The 17,659-nt window shown below is 25.7% G+C and overlaps 1 protein-coding gene across 2 annotated transcripts in view; it reads right to left on the bottom strand.

Moving 5' to 3' along the window:
- LOC113560587 overlaps positions 1-17,659 on the bottom strand; it is a 110,818-nt gene that overhangs the window by 16,253 nt on the left and 76,906 nt on the right. For both annotated transcript variants that reach the window (XM_026966561.1, XM_026966562.1), the window contains 19 exons: positions 16,754-16,798; positions 16,043-16,123; positions 15,281-15,328; positions 13,667-13,726; positions 11,840-11,884; positions 11,091-11,147; positions 10,792-10,848; positions 9,288-9,332; positions 8,246-8,293; positions 7,393-7,440; positions 6,058-6,117; positions 5,351-5,395; positions 4,697-4,762; positions 3,821-3,853; positions 3,629-3,661; positions 2,955-3,002; positions 903-959; positions 641-712; positions 488-547 (listed from right to left, as the gene is read on the bottom strand). In XM_026966561.1, the coding sequence (XP_026822362.1) occupies positions 488-547; positions 641-712; positions 903-959; positions 2,955-3,002; positions 3,629-3,661; positions 3,821-3,853; positions 4,697-4,762; positions 5,351-5,395; positions 6,058-6,117; positions 7,393-7,440; positions 8,246-8,293; positions 9,288-9,332; positions 10,792-10,848; positions 11,091-11,147; positions 11,840-11,884; positions 13,667-13,726; positions 15,281-15,328; positions 16,043-16,123; positions 16,754-16,798 (1,008 nt within the window). The remainder of the gene's footprint in view (positions 1-487; positions 548-640; positions 713-902; positions 960-2,954; positions 3,003-3,628; positions 3,662-3,820; positions 3,854-4,696; positions 4,763-5,350; positions 5,396-6,057; positions 6,118-7,392; positions 7,441-8,245; positions 8,294-9,287; positions 9,333-10,791; positions 10,849-11,090; positions 11,148-11,839; positions 11,885-13,666; positions 13,727-15,280; positions 15,329-16,042; positions 16,124-16,753; positions 16,799-17,659) is intronic.

Genomic DNA, 17,659 nt, shown 5'->3' with positions numbered 1-17,659 from the left:
GTTTCTAGTATAAAAAACAGGTGTTTGTATCCTCATAAGACACTATTCTTAAGCAAGTAGTAAAAAAAATACCATTTATGATCTTTTATTGAAGTATATATTTCAAAATAAAATTTAAAAATCAGATATTGAATAATTGTATTATTGAAGAATAAGAAAAGGTTGATTATGCTTATATGATTTAAAAAGGATTATATAAATTATTGTTAAGACCCTAGAGATAAAAATCAAAAAAATATTATATTATTTTATACTTCTAATATTTAAAATTGAAAAAAAAACTATTGTAATGCGTAAGGATTACTTAAGCTGATTTGAGTTATTACTTAGTGGTTATTGGAAATTATACATAGTACATAGTATATAATACATACCCTATATTATATTTGTTTATTATATGGTGTTTAAAGCTACCACTTATATTTAATAACTATTTTACAAATATAATATTTTTAAAATGTAAGTAAGTAAATAATTATTAACTTACTTATACTTTCAATAAACATTAAATATGATACCAACTTTTGTCCTAATATTGGATAAAAAACTGTTCACAGAAAAAAAAAATGAATAAATAACCATCACATTTATTAATTTAAGAACAACTAATGCGTCATATGAGACGATTATTAAACTGTACCAGTTTTCATATCGTTGAATAAGTTCTCAGAGAAAACTCCACTATCGTTGATTAATCTGCTTGTTTGTTTATCTTAAAATATATTTTCATATAATTCATTTTTAGTATATATATACATCAAGGAGTAGAAAATGTATTAAATAATGATAATATTATAGGATTCATGTATAATTGAAATAAAATATATAAAAGAACAAGTAATTTATACATTTCACATAAATAAATAAACTTCATAATATAAAATATAAATAGTATTATTTACTTAAATTTAGTCTTGTTTGACAAAAAGTTTCCCAACTTTCAAATAGTTTCGGAAAATCTGAAAAAAAATGTTTATCTTATGAATCTAATCAAAATGTTACTAAGGTATGTAAAACCTTTAAAATAATAAATAGTGAATTCTTAATGAGTATGGAATGGCATATTTTTGTTTTGAAACATTGATGGTAATCAAATTAAAAGAAATTGGTAACTACTATATTTGATATTTATAATGTAAATATATCCCTAATTTTTTATTTTAAACTTGTGCGTATATAATAATTGTTTTAAAAATCATTTTTCAATTCAAGATTTTGCTATGAAATTTAATAACTATCAAAAATGTATTATACATATTTTAAGAATTATTAGAAAATATTAATAACAATAGGTTGTAATTGTTTTGCAAAAAAACTGTAATAAAAATACATTAATACAATTTACTTAGTAAGGAGGAAATTCAAGAACATATAAGAAACTTAAAGAACCACAAGGCTCCCGGAGAGGATAGTATACCCGGAGAGTTATTTGAAAATATGGGAAATGGCTTGCTTGAATATGTGTCCAAGCTAATAAAAGAAGTTTGGGAAAAAGAAGTTATTCCGGAGGAATGGGAAACAGCGTTGATATACCCTATACACAAAAAGGGAGATAAGCAGTTGTGTGATAATTATAATATAATTATAGAGGTATCGCTCTATTAAACGTTACCTACAAAGTGCTATCCAAATGTATATTAAACAGAATTAAGCCGTGGGCAGAAGATATTTTAGTAGATTATCAAGCGGGTTTTAGACAAAATAGATCCACCACGGATCAGATATTTATTCTGAAACAAATTTTCCAAAAAATGTGGGAGTTTAACAGAGAAGTACATTTACTCTTTATTGACTTCAAGAAAGCGTATGATTGCATACATAGAGGATCTTTGTTGAATTTACTAAGGCAGTTCAAATTGCCCCAGAAATTAATTAATCTGATAAAAACAAACATCCTACACACGGAAATTAAGATCAAAGTTGGCAATATTTTATTACAAGGAATATCAGTATCGACTGGTTTGAGACAAGGGGTTGCTCTGTCACCCATACTATTTAATATTGCGTTAGAAAAGGTCATCAGGGAGAGCCGTATTGAAGAAAACGGAGTACGTTTGGGAGGTTACATAATAGGAGTATTGGCCTACGCAGACGACATAGTGTTACTTGCGGAAAATAAGGAAAATCTCAGGGAGCAAGTGGGAAAACTTCTAGATACGGCAAAAAGAATAGGTTTAGAAATAAATGCTAAGAAAACGGAGTACCTAATCATGCAGAGAGGAGAGCTCGCGGATTATGTCCACCCATTTTTAGAAATTGGACAGTACAAGTTTCAGAGAGTGCGAGAGTTAAAATATCTGGGATCAATTTTGACAGAAAAAAACGATGAACTTACTGAAATAAAAGAAAGACTCCAATCCGGTAATAAATGTTACTACGGACTAAGTAATTTGTTAAAGGCGAGAACGATATCGAAGAACCTCAAAATACAACTGTATCGTACCCTCATCCGTCCAGTGGTAATGTACGGTTGTGAAATATGGACGTTACGGAAATCAGATCGAAACAGACTACTGATATTTGAAAGAAAAATATTAAGAAGAGTCTTTGGACCGTGTATAGATGATACTATAGGGGAATGGAGAATTCGAAAAAACGAGTAACTTAAACAGTTGTACCAAATACCTGATATAATTAGAGAAATTAAAAAAAGGAGACTCCAATGGGCAGGACATGCATGGAGAAAAGAAGGAACTCTAATACGAATGGTTCAATGTGGGACTCCTCAAGGAAAGAGACCCTTAGGACGACCCCGACTAAGACGGGAAGACCAAGTCAGGAAGGACGTACAAACAATAGATTCAAAGGGTGAATGGAATGTCATAGCGATGGATAGAGTGGAATGCAAGATGTATGTTTGAATATACGATCTTAATGGTCGATTGCAAAGAAGAAGAAGAAGGTTGTAATTGTTTTGCAAAAAACTGTAATAAAAATACATTAATACAATTTACCGTGTGGTATACTATTTTTAAACTCTTCTTCAGTCATAATGTGTCGTACTGAAAAATTAATTCGTTAAAATATTGTTACAACATCTTTATAAGTAAAATATTTTGTTTTAAGTTATTTAAAGATCTAAAGAAATTCGTTCGTACTGGAAATACCTACTAATTTTCATTATATTAGAGGCACATAGATATAGCTCTCTCAACACTGAATTTTTAAATTTTACGTTTAAGCCAATATCTATCGATTAACATGTTAAATATTTGTCAAAAAGTATGATAGTTTAATTGAAGGGAGAGGTTGCAACGTGAAATTTGATACATAGAAAAATTGTACTTAATTAAAGCAAAGATATTATATATTATATTATCGTTAACTAAAAATATAATTATTCACTATAACTTTTTACTATTTTACAATTATTATTTTATAAACTATTTATGAATAACTTAAATTTATACATGACATATTATTGCATCTATTTTCTGATAACACATGAATAATTTGTGAAATATAAAAATAAGTTTATGAATACCATATAATTTTATGAAATTTACACTTTTCTAACAAACACATTTTTATTTTTATGCATATACTATAGATTAGACTTATTATTATATATTTATAATTTATGAGAAAATTGAACGTACGACAATGAAGTAATATTAAAAAAACTTACTGTCAACAAGTTGTTCGTCTCCAGACTGGTTACCTTAGAAATTATTTTGAATAAAATATCAAACAATTGAAAATTAAACAAATATATTTAATGCATAATATTATTAGTTCCACGACCATTTATCCCAGTCAAAATATCCCTAAACAATGATATCCCCGTAAAAATATTCTATTATGTATTAAAAAAACTTACTGTCAGCAAGTTGTACGTCTCCAGACTGGTTACCTTAGAAATTATTTTGAATAAAATATCAAACAATTGAAAATTAAACAAATATATTTAATGCATAATATTATTAGTTCCACGACCATTTATCCCAGTCAAAATATCCCTAAACAATGATATCCCCGCAAAAATATTCTATGACAAAATATTCCGCATACATAATAATTCAGAAAATTAAACTTTATTATAAAAGTTGTGATTAGAACTTAGAAAAACCTAATATATTAAAACGAGATTAAGGTCTGCAGCAGGCCAACATTGAAAAACGAAGAGAACCTCAACCAAAACAAAGGTGAAAATATAACAATTTGGACAAACAGTTAATGCTGCTATAAAATGATACAATAAAACTAATAAAAATAAATATTTAGAATCAATAACACATAACACTTGGTATATTTATTTTTGACGAAAAACATATATAGATATTTTGATATCTATTTAAACATTGTTTAATTCATTTTTTTGTGTTCTACAAATGTTAATAATAATTGTATTGCATTAATATCTATACAATTTTATAAAAGAGGTTTAAATTTTGAATTAATATTTACACGGGGTATTTTGTTTTTGGATTATTTTATCGGGGATATTTTTACCGTCAAATTTTGACGTGTTACTAATATTATTTGCAGTATCTTTATGTTTATAGTACTGCTAATAAAGTAATATTGTTCTATAGTCTATAAACTATAGAGGTAATGTATACTTTACGTAATACATGTTATTTACAAATGATGAAATATGAATAGAATATTTTGTAATATTATTCTAATAATAAACTCAAATAATCTGAATACATTGTATTAATATGTTTCTTTATAATATAACATTATAATATACCTGAATTGCTTTTGAATAACTCTTTGTATTTTGAATAACTTGTAGCTGTTATTGGATTTGGATAAACTGAAATTTTTTAATTTTTTACTATAATAATCTTTTAATACCTTCCAATTAAAGTGTATTTACGAACTACAGCAATATTGAATATCTACCGTTGGTACCTATGCAATAGCTTTGGATAATAGCTTGGCTTAATGGATAGGTACAACATTATTTAAAAGTATTCATAAATATTATTCGAGTACATAATAAATATCATATTAGGATTGTAAAAAAATAAATAAGAATTCGAACAAAAAATGCGTGATAGTTTCAGGACGTTTCTATATTGTAAGGTACAACGAGCACTATAATATTAAAATAATGCATAAAATAGAAAAATATCGATCCCATCGTTTTATCGAATATTATTTTATCAATTTATTATTCACAAAAGGAAGCTGGTGGAATCTGTTTAGTTTATCTATATTACTTATAAACAATTAAAGTATATCGACAGGACTCTATGTTATAATTTACAAATATAAATTAGGTTATATCAATATATATATATATATATATATATATATAGGTAATTAATATTTTACATAAAAGTATAAAACTATGAAATTATATATTATATTATACTATAGTAATTGAAAAAAATCTTACTTGCTTTAAAACTAGTAAAGAGATTAATATTCATAACCCCTAAACCTGAAAATTAAAATTAATATATTCATTTTATTTTAAAATGACAATCTTTACTTCATAGAATCATTTAGTTATATTTAAAAATCAAGCAATGTTTATATTATTATATTGTCTAATGAGCTAAATATTGTGTTAAATATAACTCTATAAAATGTAGACTATAAAGTAATGTAACCGTAGGTCAGTTTGTATGATTATTCAAATTTGAAAACAATATAATTTGTATCATAGTATTCATATTATAGTATTTCAAAAAAAAAAAAAAATGTTTAAAATATATTTGCATTTTACCCACAATAGGGTTGTTATATATTTAATTATTTGTGAATGGTTTTATATCTAATATAATATTATATTAAGCGTACTACATTAAAGAACGTTAATAGATCAAGAAAATAATATTAATATTGCCATTATAGATAACAATAAAAAAACCGTATGCCAAATGTATAAGCTTATGTTGATAACATTAGATTTATTACAATTTTTACTTTTGTTGTAAAATATTTAAATTTTAATTGTTTATAGAATATAAACAAATTCCTAAATAATATTAAAATAATAAATAATACAACTAAAATTAAGATTTCTGTCAGAAAATAAGTAAAATCCAAAAATACATAATTAAACATTTATGAAAATTAAAAAGATAAAAAGTATCTTACCTAACTTGATCATTCTTGCTTTATAAGTGTCATGATTTTCAGCTAGTCTTGGAAAGTAAGCTGAAAAATTATAATTGTAATTTTTTGATTACCTATAATCTACTTTATTATATATTATATAAATATAATTGTACGTTTGTATAGGGTTTATATATTTAAAAAACTACTGAAAAATGTCAAATTGACACCATATTTTGTACACATATTACTCGGGGGATTGTTCTTTGTTTCATTTTTCAACCCTTATAGGTATAGCAAATGGGTGGCTTATCAGGTGGCTTACTTGGATTTCGTTTTGGCTCACGAAAATTGAATGATTTTTTTTGTACTGATTTTATTCTTACTGTTTAGACAACATATTATGATGAAAAAAACTGATATAAGTTAGCCAAAGGCGGATTGCCCATCTCGGTCGAATAAGTTTATAAAGCGAGGTACCTACATCGATGCCGATTTTTCCGTGTACTTACTGAGACATACTAATATGTAAACCGAAATATACCGATATAGTATTGTGTTTTATTTTTATTATATTCTTCTTTGCAAAGTTGTCTTATATAGCTAGTGAAATATACAATATATAAATACATAATAATAAAAAATTGTCAGTTATTCATCATACAAGTTTCTTAAACTATGTCGGCCATTTAGTACCTATATATACTGTTAATCGTGTTTCACATGACACGTCATATTATATTAACTAATATTAACTTATTAGCATAAGTGTTATAAAGTAGATATTGTGTCTTTTAATATTACACTTGATTTCAAGTCATTGCTAGGATTTTCTGTGGATTTATGACGGTTAATAATACAATTCAGCATAGTTACGCCACCACGTCTGCGGGGCCTATTTTTGCGTTACAGTTTTTTTTTTAAAAAATTTACTATGGATAGTAGTTTATTATGAAATTTTAAATATACGAGTATAATAAATAATAACCAAAAATAGGCTTCGCAATACCACTATACAATATGCCTACCTATTACCTATAATAGTTATAACTCATAGTGTATTGTTTCGATGGGTAACCCGAGAATTGATAGGTAAATAGTATCAATATTCTTCTTTTTATTGCGTATTTAATACTCGAATGATTATAGGGCTATTATGATAATACGATTTTAAAACTATACTGATATTATTTACCAAAATACAGTAAATACAATAAATCTAATTGTACCTACTACAAAGTTTAAACAAATAAAATAAAAATGTATTAATAGTACTTTATAGTATGAATAGCATAATATAGGTGGAATGTATTCAATTGTTATTTAACTTAGTAGTTCGTTTAGTATTCTATACATTAAAATAGAAAAAAAACATACATAATTTAATTGAATCGAATTCGTCGTGGTTGAAAATTGATATGGTGTCTAAAAAAAAAATAATTAGATAGGTTAAAAATAAATCTTACCTATCAGTTGGGTGAAGTTGAAACATTAATAACACAAAATTTTAAGTTAGCTAGAGAGTATATTTTTACAGTATTAAAATAATTGACTGTGTACATTTTTTTTAAAAGATATTCTTATCTCTTTCAATCTTGTAGTATTATTATTTTTAAATACGTATTTATTATATATTTTATTATTAAAAACATGGATTCCGGTTAATATATTTCATTGAATGAAATAAAACTGACAAATGTTTAATAACCGTTCAAAGAATATAAAACAAATCTCAAGATAAATGATTTGTACTTAAAATGTAGTGGGAACTTGGTACAGTTAAATTCATGATGATAGCGAAAATAATAAAATAAATTAGAATTTTTTAATAATTTGTTTTAATATGTTTATAAAATTAAAATTATACAATTAACTTTAAAATATGTATACATTTTTTTCAAGTTCCGACCCTAACCTTAAGTTATAATATACTATAGTATAATATTTACTACTTTAACCTATTTAAATAAAACAATAGTTACTCAAACTCAAGTATATATTACGAAAATATATTTTAATGAACGCGGGCAATACAATTATTGTAATTATTATTTTTAAATTTTATTGCATATATTAGAGATTAGACAATAAACATATTGTTTATTACTTTATTTTTATTTACTAAATGTGGATATTGTTTATAAATGCTTTAATATTATAAAAAGATTTTTCTTCAAAAAATTTATCAATAAAATATGATGTTAATAACGGTTATTTGAAAACTTCTTACTTTCGAATTGTTCTAAATTAATGCTGGTATCAAATACTCTTGGAAAATCTAAAATTAAAACACGAATTATATGATATATTTATATTAGTGGCAGCACCAAGGGCAGACATGGTTTGGCCATTGCTCTCCCTGAGAATACACGGGCCACAGACCACAGGGCCGGCGTTATGTTGGAGTGTGGGGGAAATGCCCAGGACTTCGCGCTTTTGGAACATCAAAAATTCATATTGGCAGTAAATAACTAGAATTTATACTTGCACTATATATTTTCGGGTAAATAATAATCGTATTCACGCGCGTTATTTATTATTTACAATCATTTTATCTAGCGGGAATTTTAAAAATGTTTAAAGCTACGTCCAAAACTAAGTCAGCCGTTATTTTCAAATCTTTGTAAATGCACATCATAGCTAGACTATTCGATTGTCGGCTATTATAGGAACGCTCTTTGAACGACCGACCACTATGATTAATTATTATCACCAATAATAGATATCATTTAACGTCATCATTTCGGGGAAATATAAATACCTAGATAGCTGTAATGAAAATTCAAATACCTTGGACCCACCCCCCTCCCCGTAAATTTTGTATGAATGAAATAATGTGTTATTTATTATTCTAACAAAAATATTGTTAGGGTTTAGATCTCATAAATTCCTTCTCTGTATACTATTTTGACAGGAAGTGTGGATCAAAGATTTTACACCTTATATGTATATATATTGGCGATTGGCCCTTCAGTAAAATTACGTTCCTCAAGTTAGCTTTAACAGTCCACTTATTTATATATTACGCTTATACTCTAAATGATTTTGGTTTTATATTTTACTGAATACAAATACATTTATAAATAAGTTGTGTCTTTTTCAAATGAATTAACAAAAAACAAACAAATTTAGAACAAAATTGTTAGATTAGTAAATTATTTTTTTAGAAATTTTAAATAAATCTGAATTTTAAAATATATAATTTGAAATTTAAGGATTTATTTAATACTTTAAAAGTTATATTATGTTTAATAAAATGTAATCTCACTTACGGGCTTGAAAATTGTTAAATGCATGTTTAGGTATAGCATATAAGCCTAAAAAAAATATGTACGTAATCAGGTATTGTTATGGAGATTATTAAAAGATTTTTAAAAATGTAAATCACATTTATATTAATAATAACGTGAATTAAAAATTAACTTATATACCATTTATACAGTAATATTTTGTATGATTTAATTTTAATAATTTTAAGTTGTTTTAGTGTACATAGGTTGTTCATAGAATACCCTAAATTTTGTTTTAAATATCAATATAAAGTTTTACAGATAAAAATGCGAAATGTTACCAGATTGAAACAGCATTAATATTATTTAAAACATTTGAGAGATATAAATTGGGAATTTGGGAATATTAGCAATACAAGACACAAGATATAATACGAGGATCAATAGAAATAGGGAATAAAATAATTTTCTTCAGCTTATCTGATAATTATATACAAGAGGAAAGCGGTTTTGTCGTGAAAAAATTTAGTATCTATAATTAAGGACTTAAATGTAATTAACTTTAGAATTCCAGAGTTAATAATAGAAGCAACGTAGTTCAATAAAGCATTTGTTAACTTACATGCCCGACAGAAGAGAAAGGAACGGAGAAAAATATGAGTTTTATTCAGTTAGCATTAAATATAAACCGTAGAGGAAATACTAGTGGGATATATATTAATTTTACTAGGCAATTTAAATGCTAAAATTGATAGAGAAAAATGCTCCAATGGCCAACATTAAGCTTATATAGTTAACATCAGTTATCAAATAACCATAGATATACGTTTATTGAATCAATGACAAAATGATTAAAAATAAAAAAGCTCAAAATTCCTCTATATCAGAGTTGGTCAACTGAATGCTATACTAGGGGGCCAATTTTTTGAAAGTGGTGAAAATCTAGTGGGCCAGAGAACATAGAAAGCAAAAAAATAAGGTCTCTAAAGTTTACAATTGACATTTATAGTTCAATACTAGACAAGAATTAATATCTATGTTTTACAATAAGCAGTATGTCGGTTTAATAAATATCATAATAAAATAAAGCACAGAAAAATCTCTAAAATCCTAAAATTTTATATTTTCATAGAGTAATTTTAAATGTAGCACGGGCCACCAGATCAGTTAAAAATAGTAGGTACGCGAGCCGCCAGTTGCCATTCTCTGTTCTACATGAAAGTGCATAAATGTACCTGGAGATCATGCATGGTATAAATAAGAAACGTTGTTGAAAACGGTACTATACAATACATCACTGGAAAAATACTATTGGAAGGTTGAGGCTAAGACGGGAAGATAGAATAAAGGAAGATATAGAAAAATCAAAGCTAGTGATCGATTGGAAGGAAGCATTATTAGGTAGAAGAAAATGGAGACAAATGTGTTGGATGGTATACTCATGTAAGTAGAAACTACGAAAAAATAATACATACTGAGAATGTAAAGTGTTAGTAAAAAAAAAAAAATGTAATAAATTATTATCCGAGATTCCGCGAGTAGTTACCCCATTTTTCTAAGCTCGCTAATACATAGTCTTCAACATTTCTTAAATCAATTTTTCCTGTAAAAATTTCACAAAATAAATAAATTTATAAGTAGGCTTATAAGTAAATTGTAAATGGATTTAAAATGTATAGAAAATACAATTTAAAATCATTAATAATAATGATAATAATAATATAGATTATATTTATTTTAATTGAAATATAGTATAATATAATTTAAAGACAAGACATTGATCTTAATAAATTCAAAGAGTCAAAGACTAAATGCACTTTTAAAATTATGAAAATTAAAACGTACCATATAAATTAACACTATCCATATAAGATTGGTGATTATGAAATAGATGTGGATATACTGAAAATTCACAAGAAATATTTTCAAAAATGTATACTTACTACACAATGCATTTACGTTACAGTTAGCTTGAAATTATTAATTAACTAAAGATTTTATTGAAATTGCTGTTAATGTAACATAAATATGACCAATACTGTATTCAGTATTGTACACTAACATTAAGATACTTATTTTAGCATAAAGAAATAGTCATCATTTATTTAAATAGGTCCAAAATTGTATATTTTTACACTGCAGGATCACAATGTTAAATTAATTGTTTATACACAATACTACAAAATTTAATGCCGTTAATCTTATGTAATTTAGTTGAAAGTTACTAAGTTATCTACGATGGTTTTTTATAGGTTGATTTTTATATGATATAGAATAATACAAATGTTGATACATATTTATCAGTTGCCAAAGGCCTATAAATTCATTAAATGCCAATAGTTATCAAACGCTAGCTGATATAGTAATATGTTAATTGTGTATATACAGTGAGTCAAATAGTTCTATACAATTTTGAACTTTGTAAGTAAATATATTACTATATTATAATTCCGAGCAAATATAATAAGTATTATAACACATAGGAATTGTGAATTGAAACATTTATTTTTCTGGTTAAAAATACCATTGAAATTAAATTGTCATTGGTGGGTAAGAATATTGTTAAATATTGTAAAAATCAAAAAATATCTTACTTGCTTTGCAGTATCGAAATATTTCACGGGGAAAAGCGATTAGTTCTAAAAATAAAAATAATTCATAATCTTAGATTACAATACAAATAATTGGTCTTAACTGTATTTATTTTCGAGTTTCTCGTCGTTCGTCATCCGAGCGTAACCTATTGTACACACGTTCTCTCCGTCGCTCCTGAATTATGCCTGAATATATTAAATTGTACATCGTATATAGTTTTTTTTAGGAGAAATCTATCTCATTGAGTTCTCGAACGTGCGTGTACATGTCATCAGCAGCTCTCAGAGTCAGGGCACTCCGTTCAGAAGTAATTATTAACTATTTAATATATATTAAATTTAAACGTAAAATACACACACGCATAGCTCGCTCAACTTAAACCCTGGTACTGACCGCTTGATGAACTTTAGACTCCAACCAGATTAGTTATGTCACGAATCAGCATACCGTTCCTCCAATTAAAATTGTCAATAATACATTAACAAGGCAAATTAAAATGAAATTAAACGCTCATTATCTATGTTTTTCTCTTCTCCGCAGTCTTCCCGAAACCAATATCGAGAAATCGAAACTAGTGGTGACACTAAACTACTGCGAAGACCTTATCGTAGACGATGAAGACCTAAATAGGGATAATAATATTATGGACCTTGATAACCAGCACGAAACTTCCAGTTAGAGGCAATCGCATACCACAAATAATGCATCAATGTCTATTTCGTCTCCATTTATATTTGTTAAAGGCGTCATTGACTACATAGGATAACGAAATAATATTAGAAACCAAATTGATCCAAATATCTTTTCGTTTAAATCTTTTACATTCCATCACAAAATACAAACAAACACTAGAAGACTATTGGAACTATTATACTTATTAGTCCATATTGACTAACTAATTCATTTCCTTAAGGATATCAACACCCAGTATCATACATACCTACTGAAATCGAAAAAATCCTTTAGAGAAGCGGTTACTTTTTTTTACGCACCACTTAGGTATATTATCAATCAGTCGCGTACTACTAATCACTAAAAAATAGAACGATCTAAATTCCATGTTGTATAGTTAAAAATATTTATTTTAAATAAGAAGGCAGTACAATACTAAAACTACAGTAAAATTATTTTTATTTATTAGTTTTTTAAAATAAAATGAATAATTGAATGGGTTTATTATCCAAAAACGACCTTCCCCGTACTCCCATATATATAGTCTTTCACGTACCACAGTTTGAGAACCGCTACTTTAGAGCAGTGGTTGGCGACTTTTTTGAACTCTCGGGCCACATTCACAAATTAAAGAGTTCGTGGATCAGACAAAAATAAAAATTAAATATTCTTAAATAATTTACTATGAAAAAAAAAAAATACTGTCTAAAACTTTAAAACAATAAAATGTATAAAAAAAAAAAAAGTGGTCTGTATACAATAGCCGCGTGGGCCGCCAGTTTCCGACCATTGCTTTAGAGTAGTTATTAAAACCTCCATCCAACTACCCTAGTTGTAGACATCGCTGCATCAATCGAGGAAATTGGTCACTCAGTTAAAAACGTAACGAATATTGAAAGATCAAACACTATCAAACAAAATCTTCACTCCCAATTTTAACCCTCAAGAAAGTGACAGCGATATTTTGCCATCAGTGCCCTACTACAAACAAAAGTAGAAACAAACTAAGTTTTCTTTTTATATATAATTTGAATCACACACATATTGTGATTATAATATTTACCATGTAAAATGTAAACATAACTGACATATTATACTTGTAAGAAATTTTAAAAACTTTTAGGAAATTTATTAAAAATTATGTAGTTAGGTACTTAGAGATTTCATTCTTGTCTCATATTTCTCGTAGGTTTCATTTATTGACATGAAATAAGCTGAAATGTAATGTTAACATTTTAATTATTTATTTATTAAAACTATAAAAATATTTAAGCGTAACAGAAATCTTAAATTTTTGAAATGGATCGTTATTTAAGCCGAGATTCAAGAATTAATATCGTATGGTGCTTGATTTGATCTAATCAATACGCACTAAGAATTTAACGTCCCATTTTTTTTCTTTTTGAGAGACAAATTTACTATTTAAAAAAATTAAAATATATGTGCTAATGGTTAATTAAAACTTATAATAGCTATAAAAGAAATACATAAACACTTAATAATCAAAACAAACTTTTTTTTTATGATACGCTTTTATATGAGTTTGTGATATTTGTCAGTTAAATGATAAAAACATAAAATAATGCTATTTTCTAAATTGATAATGATAAATAATAAAGCTGAACATTATATAATCACCAAACACCATAGATCAATATTTTTTTTTGTCTGATATAACTTAGTGTATTATTATCGCTGCCCGCTGGGTTTGATGAAATTATAATAAGTCGAAAACTTAAAATTAAATTTTATTTTTAATATTTTTTCTAGTTTTTTGATAAAAACACTGAAAGCGTTCACCGGCCGTACGAGCACGTGGGATACATGTTTGATACAATGATATACTATCATATTAAATAATTCACAGTTTTTTTCGAAACTAGAAAAAATATTAAAAATCAGGATATTAACGAAATTGAAATGTTGAAACGTCAATAGTTTGAGAAAAATTAACTCTACAAAATGGTTATCTTCAATTTTTTTGAAAATAATATATTTTAACTTTTTTACTAAACATAAAAATAAGTTTAAACATGAAATATTTTTAATTTTTGTCCCCGTGAATCTTATTAAAAACCTAGAATTATGATATCTCCATTATTTCAGGAGATATCGCAATGGGTAAATCCTGGGACACTCCGCATTATGTGTACATAAGCGTATTAGGTTAGTGCCTTAACTATTTTAAATACGAAATGTTAAATATAATATTATTTAAATGATAACTTATATAATATATTATGTATATAAAGTCTATCGGAACCGACGTGTTTTTAGTACAAATGCATTGCATATACGATATACTTTACAACTAAAACTTACGCGTTTCATGAAACAGACAGATTCTGACAGTGTATATTTATTTAAAAAATGAAGACTTTATGCAGGTCGGATTGTACTTTGATTTTAATAACTATGTTTATAGAAATTATTATAAACGTTTATGTATTAACAATATTTAATATAGATATTTGTATACCGTTTTTTAAGTTAATTTAAAAAAACCAGGTCCAATGTGACCTAAAAAAAAAAGATTAAAACCCGACTGTTTTGCGAGGCGTGGTTGTTTCTTTGTTTTTGTCCGTTGAATTGATTAGATTTTATTTTTTTTAAAGATTATTCTACAGCCACCATGCCGTGTAACTATAGATTACCTGCATTTTTACCGTTTAGTAAAAAGTCGGCTCCGACAACATTAAAATGGATCTTCGATATTTGTATAGAAAATTATTAAATGTATTACTATAATTGTCTATTAATACTTTTACCTTTTTTAAATGATTTATATATTATTTCATCCATATATTCTTTGTTTTCTAAAGTTTGAAATAATAATAATAATAATAAACCGTTACACTTATTTCAAAAATAAATATTAAAAGACAAAAATAAGTCTATTTTTATCTATGACTATTGCTATACAGTCTAATCTGAATGCATATAATAATAATGAGACCACAAAACAAAAATATTTATAATTAAATAGTACTAAAAAAATCAATGGAGTATCTATATTTGCTATTTTAATTGATTTATTTTTCCGTACTAAACTACTAATACACACGTTAGTATGATTAAATCATAGAAATCTTTATTGCTCTGAAATTGTATACATCTAATAGAATCATTTAAAAAGTTTCTATTAAATGTTATTTGTTGTTATATTCTGTATATATAGTATAATATATAATATACACATATTATACATTTATACTAAAATTTTTCACATTAAATTTTTTTTATTTAATTGTTTTCTATTATAAAAGAAATGTTGCTTATCTATGTATATAATGAGGTTTATTGATTACTTTTGTATATTTTTCTATTCTTTAAGGTAATTTAAGAATATTTGTAGGTTTCTACTTTATTTCTACTTTATTTAGGTTTTCTAAAGTATATTAGTATCATATTTTAAGTGTTTTAAGAGAATATAAATTCAGGATTCAATCCTAATGTATCTCATTATTATGAATTGAGCTAATTATGGCGTTTATAATTATCAAATAAATAATATTATATAATAATCTTACTATTTTGTGTTGTTTTTGATGTTCTAGACGTAGTCTGATAAATTTTATCAGTTTGATATGAATGAAAAACTGTTGGAAATACTAAAAAAATAGAAAAATTTTTAAAAAATATAATCTTTGTTTTATACCTACTAACCTACTTCGTTCGCTGAGATAATGTGATTACTTCTCATATACTTATGGAGTGGCAATTTGTGTAGTTGTGACGGGATTTTAGTTTGTGCACACCACATTCTCTCGCAAACGGGTATAGATAATATTAAAATAAATGTGGTTTTGAGAAACAAATAATGAGTCATGTATGTTTATGTTATTGAAATTAATATTTTAATTAATCACACATTTGTACCAAGTTACACGTAACTATACAATAAACATACAGTAAAACTTCCGTTAACGGTCACCTCTATAGGACGGCCACCTCTAAATAGGTGTTATTATTTATGGTCACTTTGGTGACCGTTAATTGAAAGTTTCACTGTATATGAAACTGGTGAGCTAAACGTATAGATACTCAAAGCTTAAACAAGTGTAGGTCTAGAGATTTAAAAAAAAATATGTATGATAATTTATATTAGATTTAAATTTTCATATTATACAGGTATTTATTTAAATAAATAATATCATAAGGTACACTAGTGAGTATACTAATAGTAAAATTTATAAAATATTATATTATAATACTATAAAGGTATAAGTGAAGTATCTTACCACGTTTAAACCGGTTAAGTTCTTTATCAGTCATCATCTGTGTTACTAAAATAATAAACAGTTTAACTGTCAAAAACTATAGATACTCTTAAAACATTATTATACTATGTAATTTGTTTGTTGGGCGTTGGCTGTTTTGTTTCAACAATATGACCATTAACTCGAATACAATATATATTTGTTATACTTAGTATGTCATTTTATTAATATTATTTCAACTCAATATTAGTTACGTATTATACAAATTAGGAAATTTATATCATAATATGAAAAATAATGAAAATTATTCAATGATAGGTATTCGACTCTAAAACGGATTGATAATAATAAAAAATAATAAAACTAGTATTTAATTCTACGAATCGATTTAAAATGGTTAAAATGTATTTTTGAAACTTAAAATTAGATAATTTACTAACAAATTTATTAAGTACTGTTTTTTTTTTTTTAATGAGTGAAACACTTTTTGGAAGTTTGTTAATAAAAACAAAATATAAAAAAATGATCTGTATTTTTACTATTACGATAATTATTTTCCTAGTTATTTTACTAAAATACAAAAAAATATTACTCAATCCAACAAGAGTATAAAATAATTTACTAACAATTTGGAAATTCTAGATTTCTTTGTTCTATTATATATAATCTGTGGTTTTATGTCAAAATAATATTATACTGTGTCTTACAACTAAAATCAAATGGATACAGTTATAAATGCTTATATAATCATTGCAAAAAAGTTCATTGCAAAGTCAATAATTTTTATCTTAAGTATTCTTTTTTAACTTAATATTAATAGTTAATAATAGTTAAATCTATAATTTATAGAAATATTTATTTCAATATCAATATTGGAGTATAGTTTTATAGATGTTTATAAAAAATGTAATAATTTTTAGAAATTGT

The sequence above is a fragment of the Rhopalosiphum maidis genome, chromosome 1 (genome assembly GCF_003676215.2).
Source record: "Rhopalosiphum maidis isolate BTI-1 chromosome 1, ASM367621v3, whole genome shotgun sequence".
NCBI classification, from domain to species: Eukaryota; Metazoa; Arthropoda; class Insecta; order Hemiptera; family Aphididae; genus Rhopalosiphum; species Rhopalosiphum maidis.
The sequence above is the reverse complement of the archived record's forward strand: the minus strand, read 5'-3'. Positions and strand labels throughout refer to the sequence as shown.